This window comes from Schistocerca americana, chromosome 7 (genome assembly GCF_021461395.2).
Source record: "Schistocerca americana isolate TAMUIC-IGC-003095 chromosome 7, iqSchAmer2.1, whole genome shotgun sequence".
Lineage (NCBI taxonomy): Eukaryota > Metazoa > Arthropoda > Insecta > Orthoptera > Acrididae > Schistocerca > Schistocerca americana.
This window is the reverse complement of record NC_060125.1, coordinates 406,191,785-406,213,319: the sequence shown is the minus strand read 5'-3', so window position 1 is coordinate 406,213,319 and position 21,535 is coordinate 406,191,785. Positions and strand designations below refer to the sequence as shown.

Genomic DNA, 21,535 nt, shown 5'->3' with positions numbered 1-21,535 from the left:
GCTGGACCCTAGACGACAGGAAAGCCACGGCCTGGTCCAGTTGGTAAGATCTGATGGAAGAGTGTGGTGCAGAACTAAGGCACCCATGTATCCCATTTGTCAACAAGGCACTGTGCAAACCAGTGGTGGCTCCATAATGGTGGGGACTGTTTCAGGTTCCCAAACAAAGATGTCATGTCAGCAGGTCACAGTTGTTCGCGATTGGTTTGAAGAATATTCTGGGCGATTCGAGCAAATTATTTGGCCACCCATCGAACAAATATGGGACAGAACCGAGAGGCCAGTTCGTGCATAAAACCCTGTACCGACAACACTTTCGCAATGGACGGCTATAGATGCAGCATGGGTCAGTATTTCTGCAGGGGATTTCCAACTACGTTCTGAGTCCATATCCCGTCATACTTTCTGCACTACGCCGGGGAAAAGGAGATCCGAGACGATATTTGGAGGTATCCCATGAATTTTGTCACCTCAGTGTATTTTCAAAATGCAGTTTACAATCAAAATTAAACCTCTCTGTAGATAAGTTGCCTGTCTTGACAAATTTTCTGCTGTGAGTAAAGAAGTAAAATATTAAATAAGATGGAAATAATTGGCAAGGAACATAATGAGGAACAAAATTACGCCAAGGACACCAAATATACGAGGGCAAAAGTAAGGTCTCCTATTTTTTTATAGGTACATAGAGCTGTTTATTTCTACAATGGTTTACATCAGTTTACAGCTTGAACATTTAGTTATTTTTCGACATAATCACCATTTCTGTCGATGCATTTTTGTAGACGCTGTGGCAGTTTTTGTATGCCCATGTCGTACCAGCTCGCCGCCATGCTGTTCAGAAAGTTATGAACCCTTCTTTCACCTCGTCTTCGGAGATGAATCGCTTTCCGGCCAAACGTTATTTTAACCTAGGGAACAGGTGATTGCCACTGGGCGCCAAGTCAGGACTATAGGTATGTTCCCCTGAAACTGTTGCAGGAGAGCAATGGTTTGCGGAGCGATGTGTGGGCGAGCGTTGTCATGGAGAATGTGTACGCCCTTGTTCAACATTCCTCTTCTCCGACACTGAATTGCCCGTTTGAGTTTTTCAGGGTCTCACAGTACCTGTCAGCGTTAATGGTGGTCCCAGCGATTCAGCTCCGACGACGAGGTGAAAGAAGAGGTTCATAACTTTCTGAACAGCATGGCGGCGAGCTGGTATGGCGTGGGCATACAAAAACTGCCACAGCGTCTACAAAAATGCATCGACAGAAATGGTGATTATGTCGAAAAACAGCTAAATGTTCAAGCTGTAAACTGATGTAAAAAATTGTAGAAATAAACAGGTCTATGTACTCATAAAAAATAGGAGACCTTACTTTTGGGATTACTCTAGTAATACTAAAGCTTTCTGGAAGAAAGTAATTACATTGATGTACACTCCTGGAAATGGAAAAAAGAACACATTGACACCGGTGTGTCAGACCCACCATACTTGCTCCGGACACTGCGAGAGGGCTGTACAAGCAATGATCACACGCACGGCACAGCGGACACACCAGGAACCGCGGTGTTGGCCGTCGAATGGCGCTAGCTGCGCAGCATTTGTGCACCGCCGCCATCAGTGTCAGCCAGTTTGCCGTGGCATACGGAGCTCCATCGCAGTCTTTAACACTGGTAGCATGCCGCGACAGCGTGGACGTGAACCGTATGTGCAGTTGACGGACTTTGAGCGAGGGCGTATAGTGGGCATGCGGGAGGCCGGGTGGACGTACCGCCGAATTGCTCAACACGTGGGGCGTGAGGTCTCCACAGTACATCGATGTTGTCGCCAGTGGTCGGCGGAAGGTGCACGTGCCCGTCGACCTGGGACCGGACCGCAGCGACGCACGGATGCACGCCAAGACCGTAGGATCCTACGCAGTGCCGTAGGGGACCGCACCGCCACTTCCCAGCAAATTAGGGACACTGTTGCTCCTGGGGTATCGGCGAGGACCATTCGCAACCGTCTCCATGAAGCTGGGCTACGGTCCCGCACGCCGTTAGGCCGTCTTCCGCTCACGCCCCAACATCATGCAGCCCGCCTCCAGTGGTGTCGCGACAGGCGTGAATGGAGGGACGAATGGAGACGTGTCGTCTTCAGCGATGAGAGTCGCTTCTGCCTTGGTGCCAATGATGGTCGTATGCGTGTTTGGCGCCGTGCAGGTGAGCGCCACAATCAGGACTGCATACGACCGAGGCACACAGGGCCAACATCCGGCATCATGGTGTGGGGAGCGATCTCCTACACTGGCCGTACACCGCTGGTGATCGTCGAGGGGACACTGAATAGTGCACGGTACATCCAAACCGTCATCGAACCCATCGTTCTACCATTCCTAGACCGGCAAGGGAACTTGCTGTTCCAACAGGACAATGCACGTCCGCATGTATCCCGTGCCACCCAACGTGCTGTAGAAGGTGTAAGTCAACTACCCTGGCCAGCAAGATCTCCGGATCTGTCCCCCATTGAGCATGTTTGGGACTGGATGAAGCGTCGTCTCACGCGGTCTGCACGTCCAGCACGAACGCTGGTCCAACTGAGGAGCCAGGTGGAAATAGCATGGCAAGCCGTTCCACAGGACTATATCCAGCATCTCTACGATCGTCTCCATGGGAGAATAGCAGCCTGCATTGCTGCGAAAGGTGGATATACACTGTACTAGTGCCGACATTGTGCATGCTCTGTTGCCTGTGTCTATGTGCCTGTGGTTCTGTCAGTGTGATCATGTGATGTATCTGACCCCAGGAATGTGTCAATAAAGTTTCCCCTTCCTGGGACGATGAATTCACGGTGTTCTTATTTCAATTTCCAGGAGTGTATTTCCACGCTCTCTGTCCTACTGAAGATCTACTACTACTTCTTCTCAGACGCTGTTTGGATGTGGCTACCAGCATGTCAGCCTGTAATTATTTGCTTTAAGAGATGATCTAACTCTTCAAACGGCAACAGGACTTCTCGTAAGAGTGGGAACTCCACATCAATGAATGTTCGTGCCTCCCCATGCCGCTAAGTAAATGCCCTTAGTTACGCCAACGGAACGTTGGAAAAAGTGAGACACAGTGAAAGAAAGAGATGATGCGGACACAGATATTTCTGAATGCCCCACTGGCGAGATGCTGGAGATAGCTGAGGCACCGAGTCCCTGCGCCGCCTGGCACTGCTGTTTACTCCCGGGTCGACTAGCTATTCGACAATCGATAGGCCGCCGCGGCGTGCGCCTAAAGAAGGCTCCAAAGAATACCTTCAGCCAGGCCCACACACTCAACAAAAGTGTTTCCACTGTCAATGACGTACTGCAGTTGCATGTGTGAACCCCTCAAGTTGTACTCTGTTCCGCCACTTCCCTACTACCACTGCTTCCAGGTGGCAGTATTGCGAAACTCGACCATTCTGTTGCAGTTATCGTGCAGTAATTGCTGTTGTATTCCATTCGATTTCTGTGTGCTTTTATTTTATTTCTGAAAAAAGTGGAAACAAAGGTCGGCAGTTACACTTTTCGCAGCTTCTAGCAACCATCGTTTGATGTTTCTCTCTCTCTCTCTCTCTCTCTCTCTCTCTCTCTCTCTCTCTCTCTCTCTCTCTCTCTCTCTGTGTGTGTGTGTGTGTGTGTGTGTGTGTGTGTGTGTGTGTGTGTGTGTGTGTGTGCAAACCAATGACGTATACCACGAAGGAATAAATAAATAAACTTAATATATGTAACCAAAAAAGCGGGTCGTATAAACTTTGTAATTTGTGAGACCAAGCATTGTATGAATTGTGGATTATATTTAGGAAATAGCTTCAGAGTTTGATGTGGCTGCTGCTGTTAAACTAAAAATTAGTTATTGGAAGTGCCGATATCAACGAATACAATAAGGTTCAAATATCTTGGAAGAGTGGCGTGTATGCAGGTTCAAATGGCTCTGAGCACTATGGGACTTAACATCTGAGGTCATCAGTCCCCTAGAACTACTTAAACCTAACTAACCTAATGACATCAGACACATCTATGCCCGAAGCAGGATTCGAATCTGCGACCGTAGCGGTCGCGCGTTTCCATACTGAAGCGCCTAGAACCGCTTTTTTTTGCATCTGCTCGGGGCAGACATCGTAAGACATCCGTTAAAGTTCGTTGTTCATCGATTAACTCAGTTTTTTTATGACAGAGGGCAGCTAACCTTCTGACCGAACACGCTGAGCTACCGTGCCGGTGTTCGGCCACAACGGCCGGCTATGATATTTACATGCCAGCTGTATGTTAGTTTGCCGCTGCAGACAGTATATTCTTTTATAAAGTGTTTCCCTTGATTTATACCAGTGCGAATCTATTTTCGGATCCAGCATCTGAGTTTCGTCCTCCTTGTATTTAATTCTTATCGCAGCTCTAAGGCCATAACCTTCAATGTAACATTCAGACCATCTATATAATTTCAATTGACGCCGTATTGAAAGCTGTGCAACTGCGTAGAATTAGTGGCGTCATGTGTGAACGGTAATTCACGATGCCACTATAGCAAGTCATAAGCTATGATGTCACGTTAGACGCATGTGTGAACCCGGCTTTAGGAACTGAAACTTTTAAGTTCGAAATTGACTGAGAATGAAGAGAAAAGTGGAAGAAAAGTTGTGGATCTTTGAGGCAAGCGCTGCTTAAACACATCGCTTCTTAAGCACACCATCACTGTGAGCAGTCATTTTTGTTTCAGAAAGCAGGGATTTCTTAATACAGCATTTTTACTATAAAATATTGTAATGACCAAGATAATTGCAGTCGTTTTACCTTTACTGTCCAACTGCACAACGAAGGATATATAGTTTACCAATAAAACTTGTAATTAAAATCTACCTGCTGTCGTATATACTTTTTGCTTCGCCCATGTACATTTCGTAGTGATAGTTGCATGTTCAGCGCCTCAGTTGAGTAAGGAGCTTTATAGAAAACACCGACAGAAACGCGTATCTCTGAATTTTGCTGATTTCTTTTGTATATATCACAAGGAATTCACTTCCATTTGTTGACACAACAGTATAAGTGTGGGGATGATAAAGTTACTGCATTCTGATGTCATGTACAAATCAAATCTGCAAAATTAGCAGGAACGCATTCCTGACGCAGTGACATCTCTGTGAAGGCCCTTCCTTACATTAAAAGCTGGATGAAGCCGAGACTTCTCAAAAAGTACACTGGTCAAGTAAAAACGCTGTTAAGATGATGACGATGATGATGATGACTCTAAGCACTATTGGACTTAACATCTGTGGTCATCAGTCCCCTAGAACTTAGAACTACTTAAACCTAACTAACCTAAGGACATCACACACATCCATGCCCGAGGCAGGATTCGAACCTGCGACCGTAGCGGTCGCGCAGTTCCAGACTGAAGCGCCTAGAACCGCTCGACCACCAGCGGCCGGCCGCGCAGATGTCGCACCACATCGTAAACTTCTCTCTCTCTCTCTCTCTCTCTCTCTCTCTTTCTCTTTCCATCAATGAAGCCCCATTTAGCCACATTTTTCAGGGGCGCCGCTTCCCTACTGGAAAGGCACTGGCGGAGTAATTGGTCTCGGTGTTGTAAAGTGAAAAATTCTCATAGATATTCTAACTAAATTTGAAAGACTGAATTGATGCGGCTGGCATAGAATTTAAGCATCTTTCATAAATATGTACAATTCATTCTCGATAGTATTCATTTACCCATATCTGCCGGAATGATTCCGAAGTGAGAGTACTAAGACCCGTTGAAGTCGCCAATTACTACCTACTTATTTACTAAGAAATTCCCAATTTTCAGGTGTATGAGTCAATGAGTCTTTAATGAAAAAAACAGCAAAGTGTCTACTGTTGGGAAAATAAAGCGCAAAATTTTCTTGGCTTTGCCTATCTCTGATGTCCGCCCCCGGTAGCTGAATGATCAGCGTGAGGGATTGTCAGCCCTCTGGGCCCGGGTTAGATTCCCGGCTGTGTCGGGGAATTTTCTTCGCCCAGGGACTGGGTGTTGTGCTGTTCTCGTCCTCATCCTCCTCGACTGCAGGTCGCCGATGTGGCGTCAAATTGAAAGACCGGCACCCGGCGAACGGTCTGCCCCATGAGGGGCCCTAGCCATACGATTCAATAAATAACCTATCTCTGACGTATCTTCTACGTAGTGGTGACCGGTGTTGGAAGCGTGCTATTCGCCATCTTTACTCATAGGTGTTCAGGGCGACGTGGTTCGTGCTTGTGTAGCCGATAACACCGGTGCTAATTTATTATACATTATTTGGTGTGCGGATTTCTATCTGTCGTTTCTATTGAGAAAAACACACGCAAACGAACTAGATAACTATGTTTATAAAACGAGACACATCTGCTGGAAATACTTTTAAAGTGTTAGTAAAGTCTATTGTTAACTTGCCAGCCAAATAAGTATTCGTACTTCGCTTCCAACACACGCGGCAACGGATTTCTTCTTCAGAATTGTTATATTTGTACATGAATGTTGGATCAATACGGTGTTTAGTCGCGCACAGCTTTCGTAATGGCATGAGTCGGTCACATTTGTCATCGGCAGCCAGATGTTTATAGAGATTAACTCGCTTCGAGCGCTTACTGCCTCGTCGAGCTGCGACCGTAACATCCCGAGTGGTCAAGGTGCTACTTTCTCTTTGTCTTCCAACACTTTTCAGTTTCATACTTAAATAAAGTGCCGGCTAGAATATTCCGTGAACTATAACGATTTTGACTACAAAACTTACACCCAAATCCACCTTCCTTTACGACTTTAAACGTCACTTAGCGTGGACGATGAGATCATAACAGGCTGTGCGCATAAACGTGGTTGGGGAAGGAAACCGGCCGTGTGTTCTTTCAAAGGAACCAACCATTTGAAAGTCCAGTATCTTAGCAATGGGCCAATTTTACAGACAAGAGGGGAATAGAAACAGTGTTAGTTTCAAATTCTGAAAAGTTAGTGCGGGATTTAACAAGGTTTCCCCGTATTCACAACCTTAATAAAGGACGAAGAATCAATTCAATGAAAAGGAAGTCTGTAAGGAGAAAATACCTTTCATTTGGAAATTGCATCTCCCAAGCGCTTCGGCAATGAGGAAACTGAGGGATATAGAATATGAATTAATTGGGAAATACTCCCTATTCACCGGATCTGTCTGTCTATTCTTAGATCCATGGAATAGTCGCGGAATATTGTCATTGATATTGCTTCTGTTCATAATGTTAGTAGTTTCAGGTTGCCAGGTATCTTGATTTAAGCGGATTGTTTAAAATTTTATTTTTGAAAAACCCGACTCCCAATCACACAAAATAAACAAAATTTCTGTCCACTATGTGAGTATTTAAATCTTGTAAAAGTAACTGAAATTAAAAATTTAGCTCTTATCTCTGAAGAGATCTTGCTTGCATTCGTTAACATGCTAGAAACAGTTCAAAACAGTTGGTTGTTGTTCCTTTATTTACCTTTTAGAGTTGTAATTGCCCCCCCCCCCCCCTCCCCTCGACCGAGCGAGGTGGCGCAGTGGCTAGCAAACTGGACTCGCATTCGGGAGGACTACGGTTCAATCCCGCGTCCGGCCATCCTGATTTAGGTTTCCCGTGATTTCCCTAAATCGCTCCAGGCAAATGCCGGGATGGTTCCTTTGAAAGGGCACGGCCGACTTCCTTCCCCGTCCTTCCCTAATCCGATGAGACCGATGACCTCGCTGTCTGGTCTCCTCCCCTAAACAACCCAACCCAACCCAACCCCCCAACCCCCCCCCCCCCCCCCCCCCCCCCCCCCCGCCAATTGATTTGTCGTCAGACGGCGAGACTAATGAAATGTTAGTGCCGCAAAGGAAGCAACAGTCGACATTTAAAACAGTTTGGTAATGAATGTTGTTAGGTTTACCAAAGGTAATAATTATAATTCTCAGCGTACTGCGTGTCCTTCGTATTTTAGTACACTATAAAAAAAATAATAAAAAGAAGACAGGACGCAGAAAACAGCTTCTTCCGGGGAAAAAAACTTAGCAATCTTGTTGGAGTTGTAGCCATTAGGTCATAAGTGAGAGCATTCTATAATAGCGCCGTTCTTTGTTTGTTCACAGGGGAGCGACCATTCCCGTGCACGTGGTCTGGCTGCGGCAAGAGGTTCGCCCGCTCGGACGAGCTGGCACGCCACACGCGCACCCACACCGGTGAGAAGAACTTCTGCTGCCCCGTCTGTGATAAGAAGTTCATGCGCAGCGATCACCTCAGGTTAGTTTTCCAAGCGCTCGGCCAGCCTTTGGACGTAGAGATGATTTCCGCCATCAAAATACCATTCCACTTTGCTACAGAAAACAGATCTAAAGTTCAAAGAGTCTGATCAGCACTAAATTCGCTTTTCGCGTAATTGGATTGACATTCGTTCATATTTGAGCTACTGGCGAAAACAGAACAAGGTGACAAACTCGCTGCAAATCAAGTAGTATGTAACCACTACGACGCCGTACAGTGGGACTACTTTAATTAACTTAGTTTCTGAAGCTCGGCAATAATATGGAGGTTCTTCAGTGTAAGACTTTCTAACAGTGCCTTCAGGCATATTGAAAACGTAAAAAATAACAGGCCAGTGGGAAACGACTATTATCAAAGGAATACATAATATGTGAAAATAAGAGATTACTGTCATGACACATTTGTAGAAGTCAACTCATAGCCAATCTCTTGATCTTTCAACATGACATACATTAGTTTAAACTACAGAAAAATCTGTCATTAAAACTTTAGTTTACTGCCAACAGTGACATACTTATCAAATCAGAACAGCAATATTAAGAATTTCTTGTGCCTTACTTTAAAAATCGATAACACTGTACAAAACAGAGCATTAGAAATATATACCATCTGCTGCTTCCTATGCGTAAAGCATCATACATTTTACTCGGTCATTTTGACTGGTAATATTTGATTACCAATATATCTCTACTATAATTTAGGAGCATCACATTCTTATAAAATACAAATTGTAAACATAGGCTTCCACGGCGTTGTCACAGTCAATAAAATTCTTCTGGGTTTGAGGCCGCATTGTCATCTGTAAAATTCTGACGTTTCGGCGACTGTTGCAAGGCACCTTCCTCAGGATGTATTGCTAAACCCAGAAGAATTTTATTGAAAATACAAATGGTCTCTTATGTGTTTTGTTTTACAAATGCATATTGCTTTTTAGGGGCTGGTGGCAAGGGGGAAAGGTTGTGGTGGTGGTCGTAAGCACATATATAAGTCTGTGGAACTTACTAGTTTCTTCTCTGTATCCTTGTTGTATTTGAGTGCAATGCCTCAACCGAATTAATCGAAAGAGCCATTTTGTACTAACATTTCATTACCAGTCACAATTTTTGTTACAAATTATTTTCCCTTAAAAAATCATAGTCTGTTTTCATTGTTGATGTCATTACATTATACAATTTCAGCTATAGATATTCAATTCTAAAACTCTTTTGTTTCTCACTTCAGACATTCGGATATTGTTTTCAGCCTAATATTCAAAATCGGTTTTATGCAGTGTCCAGCCAGCAGATCCCTTTGTAATTAATTCATAGTTAATATCTTTTTTAATGATGAAATTTTGTCACAGTTCCCACACTTTTTGCACTTTAAACCCCCCCCCCAAAAAAAAAAAAAAAAAAAAAAAAAAAAAAAAAAAAAAAAAAACCAGATTAAACAATCTAAGACAAAATGCCATACGTTAAAAGTTAAATTATTTACACAGTTTAAGCTGGATTATTTTTGCCTTCTGTCTGTTTAACCCATACACAGGTTTTGTGCTGCATTCATGACTCATTCATCCATTTCATTTTTAAATGAAATTATATCTCCGAACCACAGACCTTGTGATAAATAACTAATTGCTTTTCTTCTTTATTATTTACAATACTCTTTTATTTATTAAGAATGTTCATTCTTATATTAGCTAATAGTTATCTCCCATTAATATTATCTTCAACTGAATTTCATAGAAGTCTAGATTTGGGGACTGAAAAGTTGTGTGAGCCATATAGCAAATGGCAATGTTTGTTATAAAGCTGAATGACAAGTAATTAGGCAACCTACTATTGATATTGACATGGTATTTATAGATGCAAAAAAAAAGTTTATTTGAAAAATACCATTGTAATCAAGCAAATATTAAACACTGTACATTGAAAAAAGCATGCTGCCTTCTCAGTTTTACAAAGTAGCAGCTGCTGACTCTTTTACTCCATTAAATTTAGATGGAATAAGTTCAAATCCTATTAAGCTGTATAGTGATAGTTTATTGTTAATACAGTATACAGAGTAAGTTTCTGTATCATTTTTGCCTCATGTCTATGTATATCCTAACTCATTACATATCCCTGAAGGTTCTCCTTATTAATGGGATCTAGAATGACTAGGATTCCCATATTATTTTAAACAAAATCAGGACATTTTCAAAATATTGCACAAAAATTCTGGCCAAATGAGTGAAAACTGAAACACAGTGGAATTGGTTTAACAATAATTTGTTTTCACATATTCTACCATAATGCTGATGTTAACAGCAGTATTACCTAAACAATTTGGATATAAATATAAACACAAATTTCACACATTTTGCAGTGAAGGTGGTGGTGCACACACTCTGGTTTTTCAGTGGTATTTTACAGTAGTGTGTATTTGCTGTAGAAGTTTATTTTCATTAAATATCAAATTGTAAAAGCCCATGTAAGGGAGGCTACCAAATATGGTTTCTGTCATTTTCAGATTAACCATTTCTTTCATCTAATTTAAGTAATTATTGAAAACACTGATTCAGTGGATGCATTAGAACCTGGGGTAGTTAGTGAAAACTCAACCAAGTCTCTAATAATTTTCGGGCACTCGCTCATTGTGAAAATGAGTAAAATTTTCAGCATAAATACGAAGATGTTTGTAGATTTTAGCAGTTATGAGCTGTATATGAAGGAGTAAGCCATTGGACAGTATTGTACACAATATGAGATTGACATCCTACACCATTTAAATTATTTTCACTCTTTTTCTTGCCAGTTAAATTAAAATATTGTTCTCAGCTTTCCTTTTCTTTGCTCCATAATCGGTATTGGTGTTTTTAGCTTAAATTGCTATAACCTCCTTCTGAAGATCAAACTTTTCTAACACCTCTAATATGTAAGGAGTCAAATGTATTAAACACCAAAGTTCATCAACTCCAAAACTCTCACTACAATGCTTTTATCTGGATGGTAAAACCTAACCATTTTAAAGGAACCAGCTTGAGTTCTTGTGGATGGAAGAACTTGTGAATACCAAAATAAAGTGCATTTCTTTCTGTTTCTTCATCATTTGTTCCATAAAATGTGGGCAGTCACATTCCTGGTAATGTTCTCCTGTAAGATAACTGTCAGGCAGTCATATCTCTCATCAAACAGTGAGTTTAAGTACTCATTGTAGGAAAAAGTAATTATTCATCTTCGTTTTTCCAGTGCATTTGTACATTAATCTATTTGGCAATTTACATCCATTTCGTACTCATGTGATTTCATGGTGCCTCTCAGGTTTACTGGTGTGTTCCTCGTTGGATATGTAGTGAGAGTGCTTTTGTAGGAAAGCAGCCCTGAGACAGACTCCCATTTCATACAACTTATACACGGGACATTTTTATAACTTGTGCGTGCTCTGTTGGTGCTATATGCTGAGAAAATAATATGTAGGCAGGCTGAGAAAATTATATGTAGGTTGTTGCAAGGCATCACTTGTTTGTTCAATGTCACTGCAGTTCCTACGATGGCAATAGATTTTTTACACCCCTCCTCCCTTCCACCATTGTCCTGAATAACCCTTCCATTCATTGTTACCACCTATTTATTATGTTCCGTCTAAAAGTTTTAGCAGTGTTTTTTAGGAACTGAAAAACTAGTTTCATTAACTAGTTAAAGAGCGTGTGCTACATCTATGTGTCTTTATTATTGCACATAAATCTCCTTTCTTGCATTTATATTGAAGTATTTGCAGTTAAGACTGACATATATAATTAAGAAACTCCAGCTGGTGTTTTGTTATTTAAATATTTTATTCTGTAGTGGCTGAATTGATAGAGGGCGAAAATGTGAATGGTGAAATGTGTCAACAACTAAATTGCTAATATTTATCAATCCCATTCTTATAGTGAAATCTAATAAGAAGAAAATACATTGTGAATGTGATACATTACATATGTGTCTGGTTACACCAACTGTATCAGGAGAACAGACTTTTAATATTTTACTTGAAATATTGTAATAGCAATGATTGTTCCGTGCTCCACTTTGTGGTTAAGTGTTGATCCATGTTTCATCAGTAGTAACAGATTGGAATCAGTTTGATTTTTTTTCCCCACCAAACTTGTTAAAGAAGTAATAGTGTTTGCTTATAAAGAGATTTAATTATTTTTCTAATGCAAAACTGTTTGTATCATTGACACTCTTCCTCATATGCTCCAATGCTTTTTCTTTTGAGTTAACTATACTGATTTCCTCTTTTGCTACAGAAATGGTAATCACAAAATTCTGCCTTTTTTTCTGTAATACTTTAATCATTTTTGTCCCCGAGAGACTTGCCAGTTTCCCCTCCAGATGACCGTATTTGCAGACTTTTTGGAAATTACTCTAAATGTTTTTTTAGATTAGTACTACTGATAGTGTGAATACAGGTGCATATCTGTGATGGTACTAGGAATTTTCTGTATTTTCCTCTTCTTGCAGAATTTTAATTCAGCTTGTTACATATGGTGTCTCTAATGCTGTATTTGTGGCAAGTCTGTTGCGTTCGGAAGCAGACCTGCTTCAATTCTGTTATAGTGGTGTGTTTTATCAAGCACACTGCATAACACCTAGCTTTAAGAAAAACATGTAGAATATCATTTGGGATGATAAACTCAATGCATTGTAGATCAGTTCTGAACACTTAACATATCAGTGAAGATACTTATGTTCCATTGATATTGAGTGAGAGGTTACACATATCATAGTATTTAGTAGTGCAACCAACACTGAATGTACAGCAGTAGTAATTTCCTTTTCGATCAGTTATTGTTCATCGTAACAGATGGAAGTGCCTACTATGACCTCTAACTTTTTGTTAGAGAAAGTAAACCAGTTTATAGCTGTATCATCTCTGTTTCTAACTGCACGGAGTGAGACAGGTCAAGGGCACCCATACGATAGTGCGTTTGAGGGGGGGGGGGAGCTAGACCTAGTTGCTAGTTGTATGGAGTAGTTTTAAATTTGGAACACGAATGGCGGCTCTTAAGTAGCTGTAAAAAAGTTCCATTTCCAACCCTGTTAAAAATGTGCACAGTACTAACTTGTAAATTATTTTCTTGAAATAAAAACAGCTGACTGTATTTTTTACTTACCTGTGGGCTGCATGATCAAAGTACCTATTGCTGTACATGCATCACTCCATATGCAGAGGACTTCAGTTAAATCAGTCCTACGTAAGGCCATTCAAATAAATGTATAAAATTATATTTTGTGTGGGGCAGAGGAATGAGATGTCTTTCTTGCTTGAAGTAAGGTAGGTATGGTGTCTATAAAAACTGGCCAGTTAAAACAGATAGCAATGTTTTAGTTCTGAATAACCAGTATTTTTCAATATTTGTTTGGTCTTGGTTACAACAGGTGTTTTTCTTTTTTATAATAACCAGTTAAAAACTGAAATATCAATTAGCCACAGCAGCAAAAATTTTTAGTTTTTAAATAAATCATTTTAAAGAAGAATTAATTTTTATTTGATAAATTTGCATTGCATTGAAATATTGCCTTATCACGGAAAATTGGGAAAATCGATCCGCGCGTATTTTAATAAAAATGCTGATAGAAATGAGCAACAAATACGTGGCATAAGACTTGGTGTGGAATTGCAGAGACAATAGTGTAGCCTATTAGGTGAAATGCGTGTACCTGCAGTGTACAAGATTTGCCGCGTACAGTCTAGATTGTAATTCCTCACTTTTGTCGTCAAAAATGAATTAAAATCAGCAGTAGCCACAACAAACTTATGACATAAGGAGAAAACTTAAAACTTTCCAGTCCATTCACAGAATAAAAATAGAAAGGAGCTGATCTGCTGGCTGTGTTGACATGGCATGCCTGTATCTGCTTTTAGCCCTTGGCTGCTGAGTTTAAAGTCTTTAGTCGATGCCACATCGGGCGACTTGTGTCTTACCGATAATGAAAGGGACGATTAGGATAACACAACACTGACCCAGCTGGAAATCAAACCCAATTAACAAGAACAATAATCCTTCAACTTCAGTTTTTATCATTTAGTGCTGAATATTCATAATGTCCATTTAGTGGCATGACCTAGATTACAACACGGTTTTTGAGCAGAGATTCAAAAAATTAGAGAATAGGAAAATACTGGAGATTTTTTTTATAGTAGTCCACCTCTTATTACTTTTTAACAAAAACAGCGAATGGTGGATGGACTAAGTTCCGTTTCATTTGCGTATTTAATTTAATATTTTGATTCTAAGAACTGAAGGAGTTGCAATTTTTCAATCTTTGTTCAATTTTTACATTTATTACAGGAATTAATAGGAGTAAAAAACTGAAAATTGGTTGTTTCAGAAACCAGTTATCTTCAATGGTTTTCCCACTCTGATTAAACTAGTGTTGAATAAAACAGATCAAACTTCATTGTTTCAGCGATAACCACCATCCCTAGCGTCTATTGGTGAAGCAGATTTATACCTTTAAATATGTTGAGGCGGAGAATACTAGTAGACTCTAGAGGTAGACAGTGATGATGTTGCACCTTGGAATTTCAATGTGGTTCAGTAGCTATACACAAATGACTTCCACTAGTGCTGACATCCAAATAAAAGAACCAAAGAAACACATGTAGAAACAAGTGGGAATTCATTGATAACTGAAGTTTCTGTGAGCCACTTTCACTTAGAAACTGCTTCTGGCTTCATTTATTTCCATAAAGTACCAGCTGAATCTGCTGCACAATATTGTTTTTGTAAAACATTTTTTACAATGTTTTACCAGAAATCTTTGTCATCATGGTGCATACTCCCTTAGTTCCTGCATATTCCTGTTACGGTGCTCTACCTTCGTTAGAGCAAAACATCTCCGATCTCTTTTTACTGCCTTGTCACTTTCTGATCAATTATTTTAGTTAGATGACTGTTACCAGTGTAATACTTATTACTAATTTCTCTTGGTCATAAAAAATTCCACTTCTCTGTATTTATTCAACTTCACAAGATTAACCTATAACACACCATTTTCTGTTCACAGCAAACATGCCCGCAGGCATCCAAATTTCGACCCGTCAGTCCTGCGACAGCGAAGACCACCTCATAAGGCGTGCTCCATAAATTCCAGTGAGGGTACACCATCTGAGGTGCTGTCCGATTCGGTGCCATCGCCCTAGCACCCTCAATATGCTGCCACCGCCGCAAACCATCTCTGAAGCATTTTATTGTTCTGTGGTGGTTGCAGTTTGCAGTGACCGAAATGTAACTGGAAATGTAGATTTAGTGTCCTTAAAGAACCATAATAACTATTATTTTTAGAACTGTTACCCTCATTATTTTTTATCGTCTCTTCCACTATCGCAATGTAGTGGACTCTACTAAGTCTTTCTATAAAAAGCAATTAAGAGAACGCCATGAAAGGATGCTGTTGATAGCTGGCTGGCTGTTATAATCTGACAGTTATGTGCTGTTCCCATTTAATTCATTTCTAACCTCACGGCACATACTTGTGACATGTCACTTGTTATTAAAAGAATTGTTAATGTATGGAGGTAATGCATGAAATGTCCTGTCAGCTGCCAGTATATCACAGTTACTCTTTCAAACATTTTGACTGGGAGCTTGTTTGCACGATTCGGTCACTGTGTATATTATTGTGTATAAACTTGAAAACTTAGGCCTTATTACCTTTTTATACTAATGTAATTAAACATGTGATTTTTCTGATGATGGTGTATGAGGACTCAAAGTAATTTGGTTGGTGTGTACGAAATTGTAATGTGGTTTCATAGGCCTGGATGTGAAGTTCAGCAGTCTTGTACATGTAGCCACGATTAAATTGGAGGCAATGTTTGGATGCGTGGTATATATATGCAAACGGATTATTTGTGTGTTAGGATGAAAATATCAGCAATGGCATGGACAGTTGTATAAAAAAGGATGTGCGTAAATTTTTATCCAGTAATATATCAGTTTGAAATGCCTGATGTAATATGTTTATGATGTTATTTTAGCAGTTTAACATAATCCTAAACCCCAAAAGTCAAATTTGGAAACATTTACTCATGTTATTCACAGAACAATATTCTGATTACAGCTTAGTGCAGTACTATATAACAGAAGTATTTTGTTTTTCAAATGCTTAATTAGTTCTGCTGATTACTGACCATAATGACAAGAAATCCCCATATGTTCCACAATTAAAAGCCAGTCTACCTCACACATATAGCTTTACCCGCTGCATCATTTTTATGACTGATGATATTTGCATCCCTTAGATCTGCTATTTTTAGTCTTGTTACATCTAACAAGACTAAGCTTTGGAAAACCAAAGCTACATTCAGTTCAGTGCGAAGTTGCAGATATCATAGAAGTTACTTGTAAATAATATAACTTGATGAATAATACATTGCCTTACTCTGGACTGACCTTATAATCACATAGCAAAATTAATTTTTGTGATAGCTGTGTTCCTCTGTGCATTGTATAACACTTGTGTTCCCATTTTGTGTATGTGTGTGTGTATGTATATTTATTTAGGTAATTAATACTGTTTTTCTTTTCACAAAGATCAAATTTGATTTTTGGGTTGATACAGCATTCCTGTTTTACACATTAAAAACAGTTTTTGTATACTGCAAGATCTGTATATATTAATTCTTATTTAAAATATGTGTTGTGTAGTAAAACTAATTTATTTAGATTTGAAGTTCTTCGTATCACTGTTACAGAAGAACTCGGAAACATGTAATCTTAAAAACAGTCAAAAAATTTTGATACTTAATAATCTTGGAACATTTTTAATTAACAGCATTTTAGGTTGGGCAATATTATAGGGCAAATTCATAATAGCATACGATCTATTTTGCCACAAATATTAAAGAGTTTTAAAAAAAGTAAAAAAGATTCTTTGTGCTTCCTATGTATACAGCGGCAAAGGAAATGATGTGAGACATAATACACATTAATTTTTTGTCACATTACAACAATAGCGACCTTATAGATCTCAATTCTGCAGTCAGTTTAGTGTAGTACTTAGACTGTACATTTTAATATATTAACTTTATTTCTTTTTTTAAAAGAAGGAAAATCTAGAGTAGTTTCTTGTGCAAGCTGAACTGGAGGGATGAGTGATTATGTAGGGTTCCATGAATGCAAGTGTGTCTGGAGGTATGGGAAGTGGCAATGTGAAAAATTTCCTTTTCACAGTGGAGGGAGCATTTATTGTACATAATAATGCTCAACTGTTCCTAGATATCTGTTCTCCTGATAAATTACAAGAATGAATGGATGAGAAATTCGATACTTGTATGGGCAGGTTCAAGGCCTCCGAATTAATGCTTCCTGGCTACTTCCAGGATTCTGTTTACTTGGCCATGCATGACTGCCATACTGTATGAAATGTGGTGACTGAGAGAGATACTGTACATATTGCTACAGAAAAATTGAACATTATTCATATCTTTCTATCATATCCAATCTTTTCATATATAATAGCACAACAGATCTTTCTGAGTGAACTTCTGGCCTTCTAAGTGAAGAGGTATTCTCAAGATGACAATTTTGATGAGAATTGTTATACAGCCATAATTTCTGGTACCTTTAACAATTTTTGTGTGTGCGTGTGTGTAGATGTAAATAAATTCAAATAATGTTAACATTTCTGTTTGTTTGCTGAAACATTTCTGTTTGTTTACTGATCATTGTAAAATGTTAAATTTCACTGATATTTGAAAGCAACACTGCTTTATCCTCTTTGGTACGCATGTTTTATTTATCCTCTTTGGTATGCATGTTTTCTCAAGTTTACTATTAAATTCCATGTTTTTCATTTGTATTGTTTACTTGCTGCCACAAAACCATCAATACATTGGTCACTTTGTGATGGGCATGTTCTGATATGTATGGACCAAATCTGGCTGTAATTTTCTTAAGGGACCAGAAAATTGTAAATGTTAAATTTAACAGAATTATGTGTGTTAGAGCATTTCATTAAGGGGAAAAAAAATTGTCATTTTGAGCAGTACACTCATATTACCAATGTGTATAAAGCATATATCTTTCTAGAAACATTTTTAGTATGAAGAAATCATAACATAGATTTTGTAGGAGATTATATTTAATTAACTATTTTAATAGGGATTTTAATTAAATGTAAATAGTACATAGCTAGCAATACAGATGAACACCAGCCTCAGTGTTTTCCATGTAAAAATGCTGTAATGTAATTAAACTTAGTTTGAAAGATGTTTTATAAAACACTGGAAGATTGTTGTATTATTAATATTGCAAGATCAGCTAAGGAAATAAAAACAGTTCCTGTAAAGATGAGAAAATTTTTAAAATATTGGTGCATAAAGCAGGAAGTTTCCTCAAGAGAAGTGGTCTTATTTGAGCACACACCAAATGTCTAAAGTGTACATTCTAATCAAATTGATTGCATTATGCTGTCAAGTTTGCTACATGACACATTATTCACATTTTTCATGTGTATGTTGTACACACAGAGGTGATGCATCTCCATTACAAATAATCACATCTTTAGATTATTTTATCTGGCAGAACTGTTATGAATTTATAATCTTGTGTTCTTACTTATTGTACAGTTATTCTGTTGTTAGGTGCAATCTAACAAACAGTTACCTGTGCTCTGTTGGAATTAATATTGATTTTCTTATTAAATAGCAAATTAGTTACAATCTGAAGCACTACTTGTTAACTAGTACATGTATCACATTTTTTTATAATACCTTTTTAATGGCAGCTGTACTCTCTGCAGAATTTGTCTGCTATTCACTGGGAAAAAATCTGAAAAGAAACATATGTTTATAAAGATGGTAGAAGTGCTGTATTATCTGAAAATTATTTCTAGTAGAATGTGCCAAACATTTCTGTAGTGTGCTTCAGATGCCTATATGGAGAATGAATCTCCGCAAAATATTTATAGAAATAGAAAAAAATAAAAATAAAAATGATGGCTGTACTATCATCTTCAAACATAGACACTTCACTAAATCTTATGCTGTGAAAATGCTTGTTTTGACAGAATTGACTACAATACTTCTAAAATATAAAAAAAATACCATTTACAGATCAACTATTTTCTACTCACAATTTACATTCTATCAGCTTTAGATTACTTAGTGTAACTAAGTATAGAACACTTTAACACTGATTAGCAGGAAAAAAAAATCACTTTTAATCTAAGGTGCATGATGCGAATTGGTGTGTTTATCTACTGCATGGTACGCACACACAAATATACTCTAATAGTGATGGGCTGTGAAATATTTAAAATGTTACTATCACAAATGTCATCAGGTCCTTGGATTTTGAATACTACTAAATTTCTTACTTACTTACTTTTTATGCAGACAGTAAGAGGAACAAACTTTTTTTTTTTTTAAAAAAAAAACATTATTCAGTTGGGAATCGTGGCTTCAAGATAGGAAATCAATGGAGAAGACAGATTGTGTAACACTGATTGCTGCTTCAAAGGACTGAAGGAATGCTTTCTGAATTAGCACTGGCCACCCACTTGCCATATTAGTTCTTACTTTTATCTGTAAACTTTGTTGCCTAATTAATGTTTCCAACATACATGCTGAAATGCTGCCAATATATTGAGATTCCATTTTTCTGCCTCTAGCTCTCTGTTAACTAGTGTTAGTGTATAAAAACTCATTTCCGAAGAACTAGCTCTCTCTGCACTGTCACCATACATAGACAATCGAAGTATATTGCTGATTATGAACTAGAAGTATTTAAAAGAGTGTTTATGTTGCTGTGTTGATATTCCAATAAGACCATGCTCCAGATATTTCACACCAACAGGAAGTACAGTATATTTTTATCATGGACTGTACTTAAAGAGAGCCTTAACTTTATCTATATGAACTATTAGACATTAAATATTGCAGAGCTTGTTTAATTATTCGGAGTTCTCAGGGTATAGCTCAAGTATATTCCAAAAAAGTAGTTGTACTATTAGTTTTGTGAATCTTACACTTCTTTCTTCATTATTTATTAAAATGTTTCCCTCCTGCAAAAAAAAAAAAAAAAATCTGTCACTTCTAAAACAAAAAGAATGTGTGTCAGTGTGACTGAATCTCTTTCACTGTGACTTGTTCACGTTTTAGCTTAAACATAAAATACAGAGTAGCTCTTAAACATATATTACATAGATCATCATATAAAATTACACAAGTTAAAATTAAGAAGTCGAACTTTGTGAAAGAGTAGATTAAAACATAATCTACCTATATAACCATAGTGTGCTCAAAAGACAATTTATTTACTATTTTACTTGTAGCAAAGACTAACCACGTACAAATCCTAGTTGTAGGAGACAGTTTGCAGTGTGTAAGACAAGTGGAAAAATTGTTCACAGCTGTCTTAGAAATGCCTGAGCATGAAAAGTGTATCTGATTATCTCTCTTTTTATGAGTAAGTTTTCAAACAATTGGTTCTTTAATCTTACATACCATGTAAGGTGCATAAAAATAGTCTAGTCTAATAATTACAAGCGACTATGGTCAAAGTTACAGTGGCATAGCTTTATTTTCTTACTATTATCTGGAAGTGTAAAAATACGAAAAGATAAATAAAGCATCTTCGTGACAATATGTGCATTTCACAAAATAAAATAAAATAAAGCATGTGATGCAAATGCTAAATTGCAGTGATACTCTTCTTCCACTGTTTGATTTTGGCAAAAGCTTGGTATTATCACTATTAACACCAGTTGCCTGTGAACTCAAAATTACATTTCTATATATGATAGCCTAACAACTGTCTGAGAAACTATAATATTTTGATATCTGTCAGATTTTTCTAAAGTATTATTTTTGATATAAAATGCTCAGGATTTTCTATGCAGATTACTGGAAATAGTGACTGAAAGTGTCAAAGGTTTGTGTTCTTATTAGTTATGTGAACTCTACAAGAAACTGTTGTGCCCCCATCACCCTCCACCTCCCAATCCTCTAATTAACATTGATTTAAGTAATTCTGAAATACCATTATGACTGCCGTCCGTGTTAAAATGTTTATATGAATTGAACATCTCGAAAGGTTTTTGAGACGAATTTTGTGTTTTGTGAGAACTTGTTTGCATTCGTGAGCAATACTGGAGTAATACAATAATGTGTTAAATAAACTGTACATATTTGTTATGTAATATTGATTAAACCCAGTATAATTTTGTGAATGTAAATCTTACTTTTGCGCTTCAGTGCTGAACTGGCATGACTATCAATGCATGATGAGAGGCAAGTATTCTTCGTAAGAGTAGTAACGGTAGCACCAA

The 21,535-nt window shown here is 38.3% G+C and overlaps 1 protein-coding gene across 1 annotated transcript in view; it reads left to right on the top strand.

Moving 5' to 3' along the window:
• Positions 1-19,629, top strand: part of LOC124621763 (Krueppel-like factor 16) — a 269,430-nt gene extending 249,801 nt beyond the window's left edge. Inside the window, exons 2-3 of the mRNA XM_047147177.1 lie at positions 8,081-8,231; positions 15,269-19,629. Of these exons, the coding sequence (XP_047003133.1) occupies positions 8,081-8,231; positions 15,269-15,404 (287 nt within the window). The 3' untranslated portion in view covers positions 15,405-19,629. The remainder of the gene's footprint in view (positions 1-8,080; positions 8,232-15,268) is intronic.
• The last annotated feature ends 1,906 nt before the right edge of the window (positions 19,630-21,535 follow it).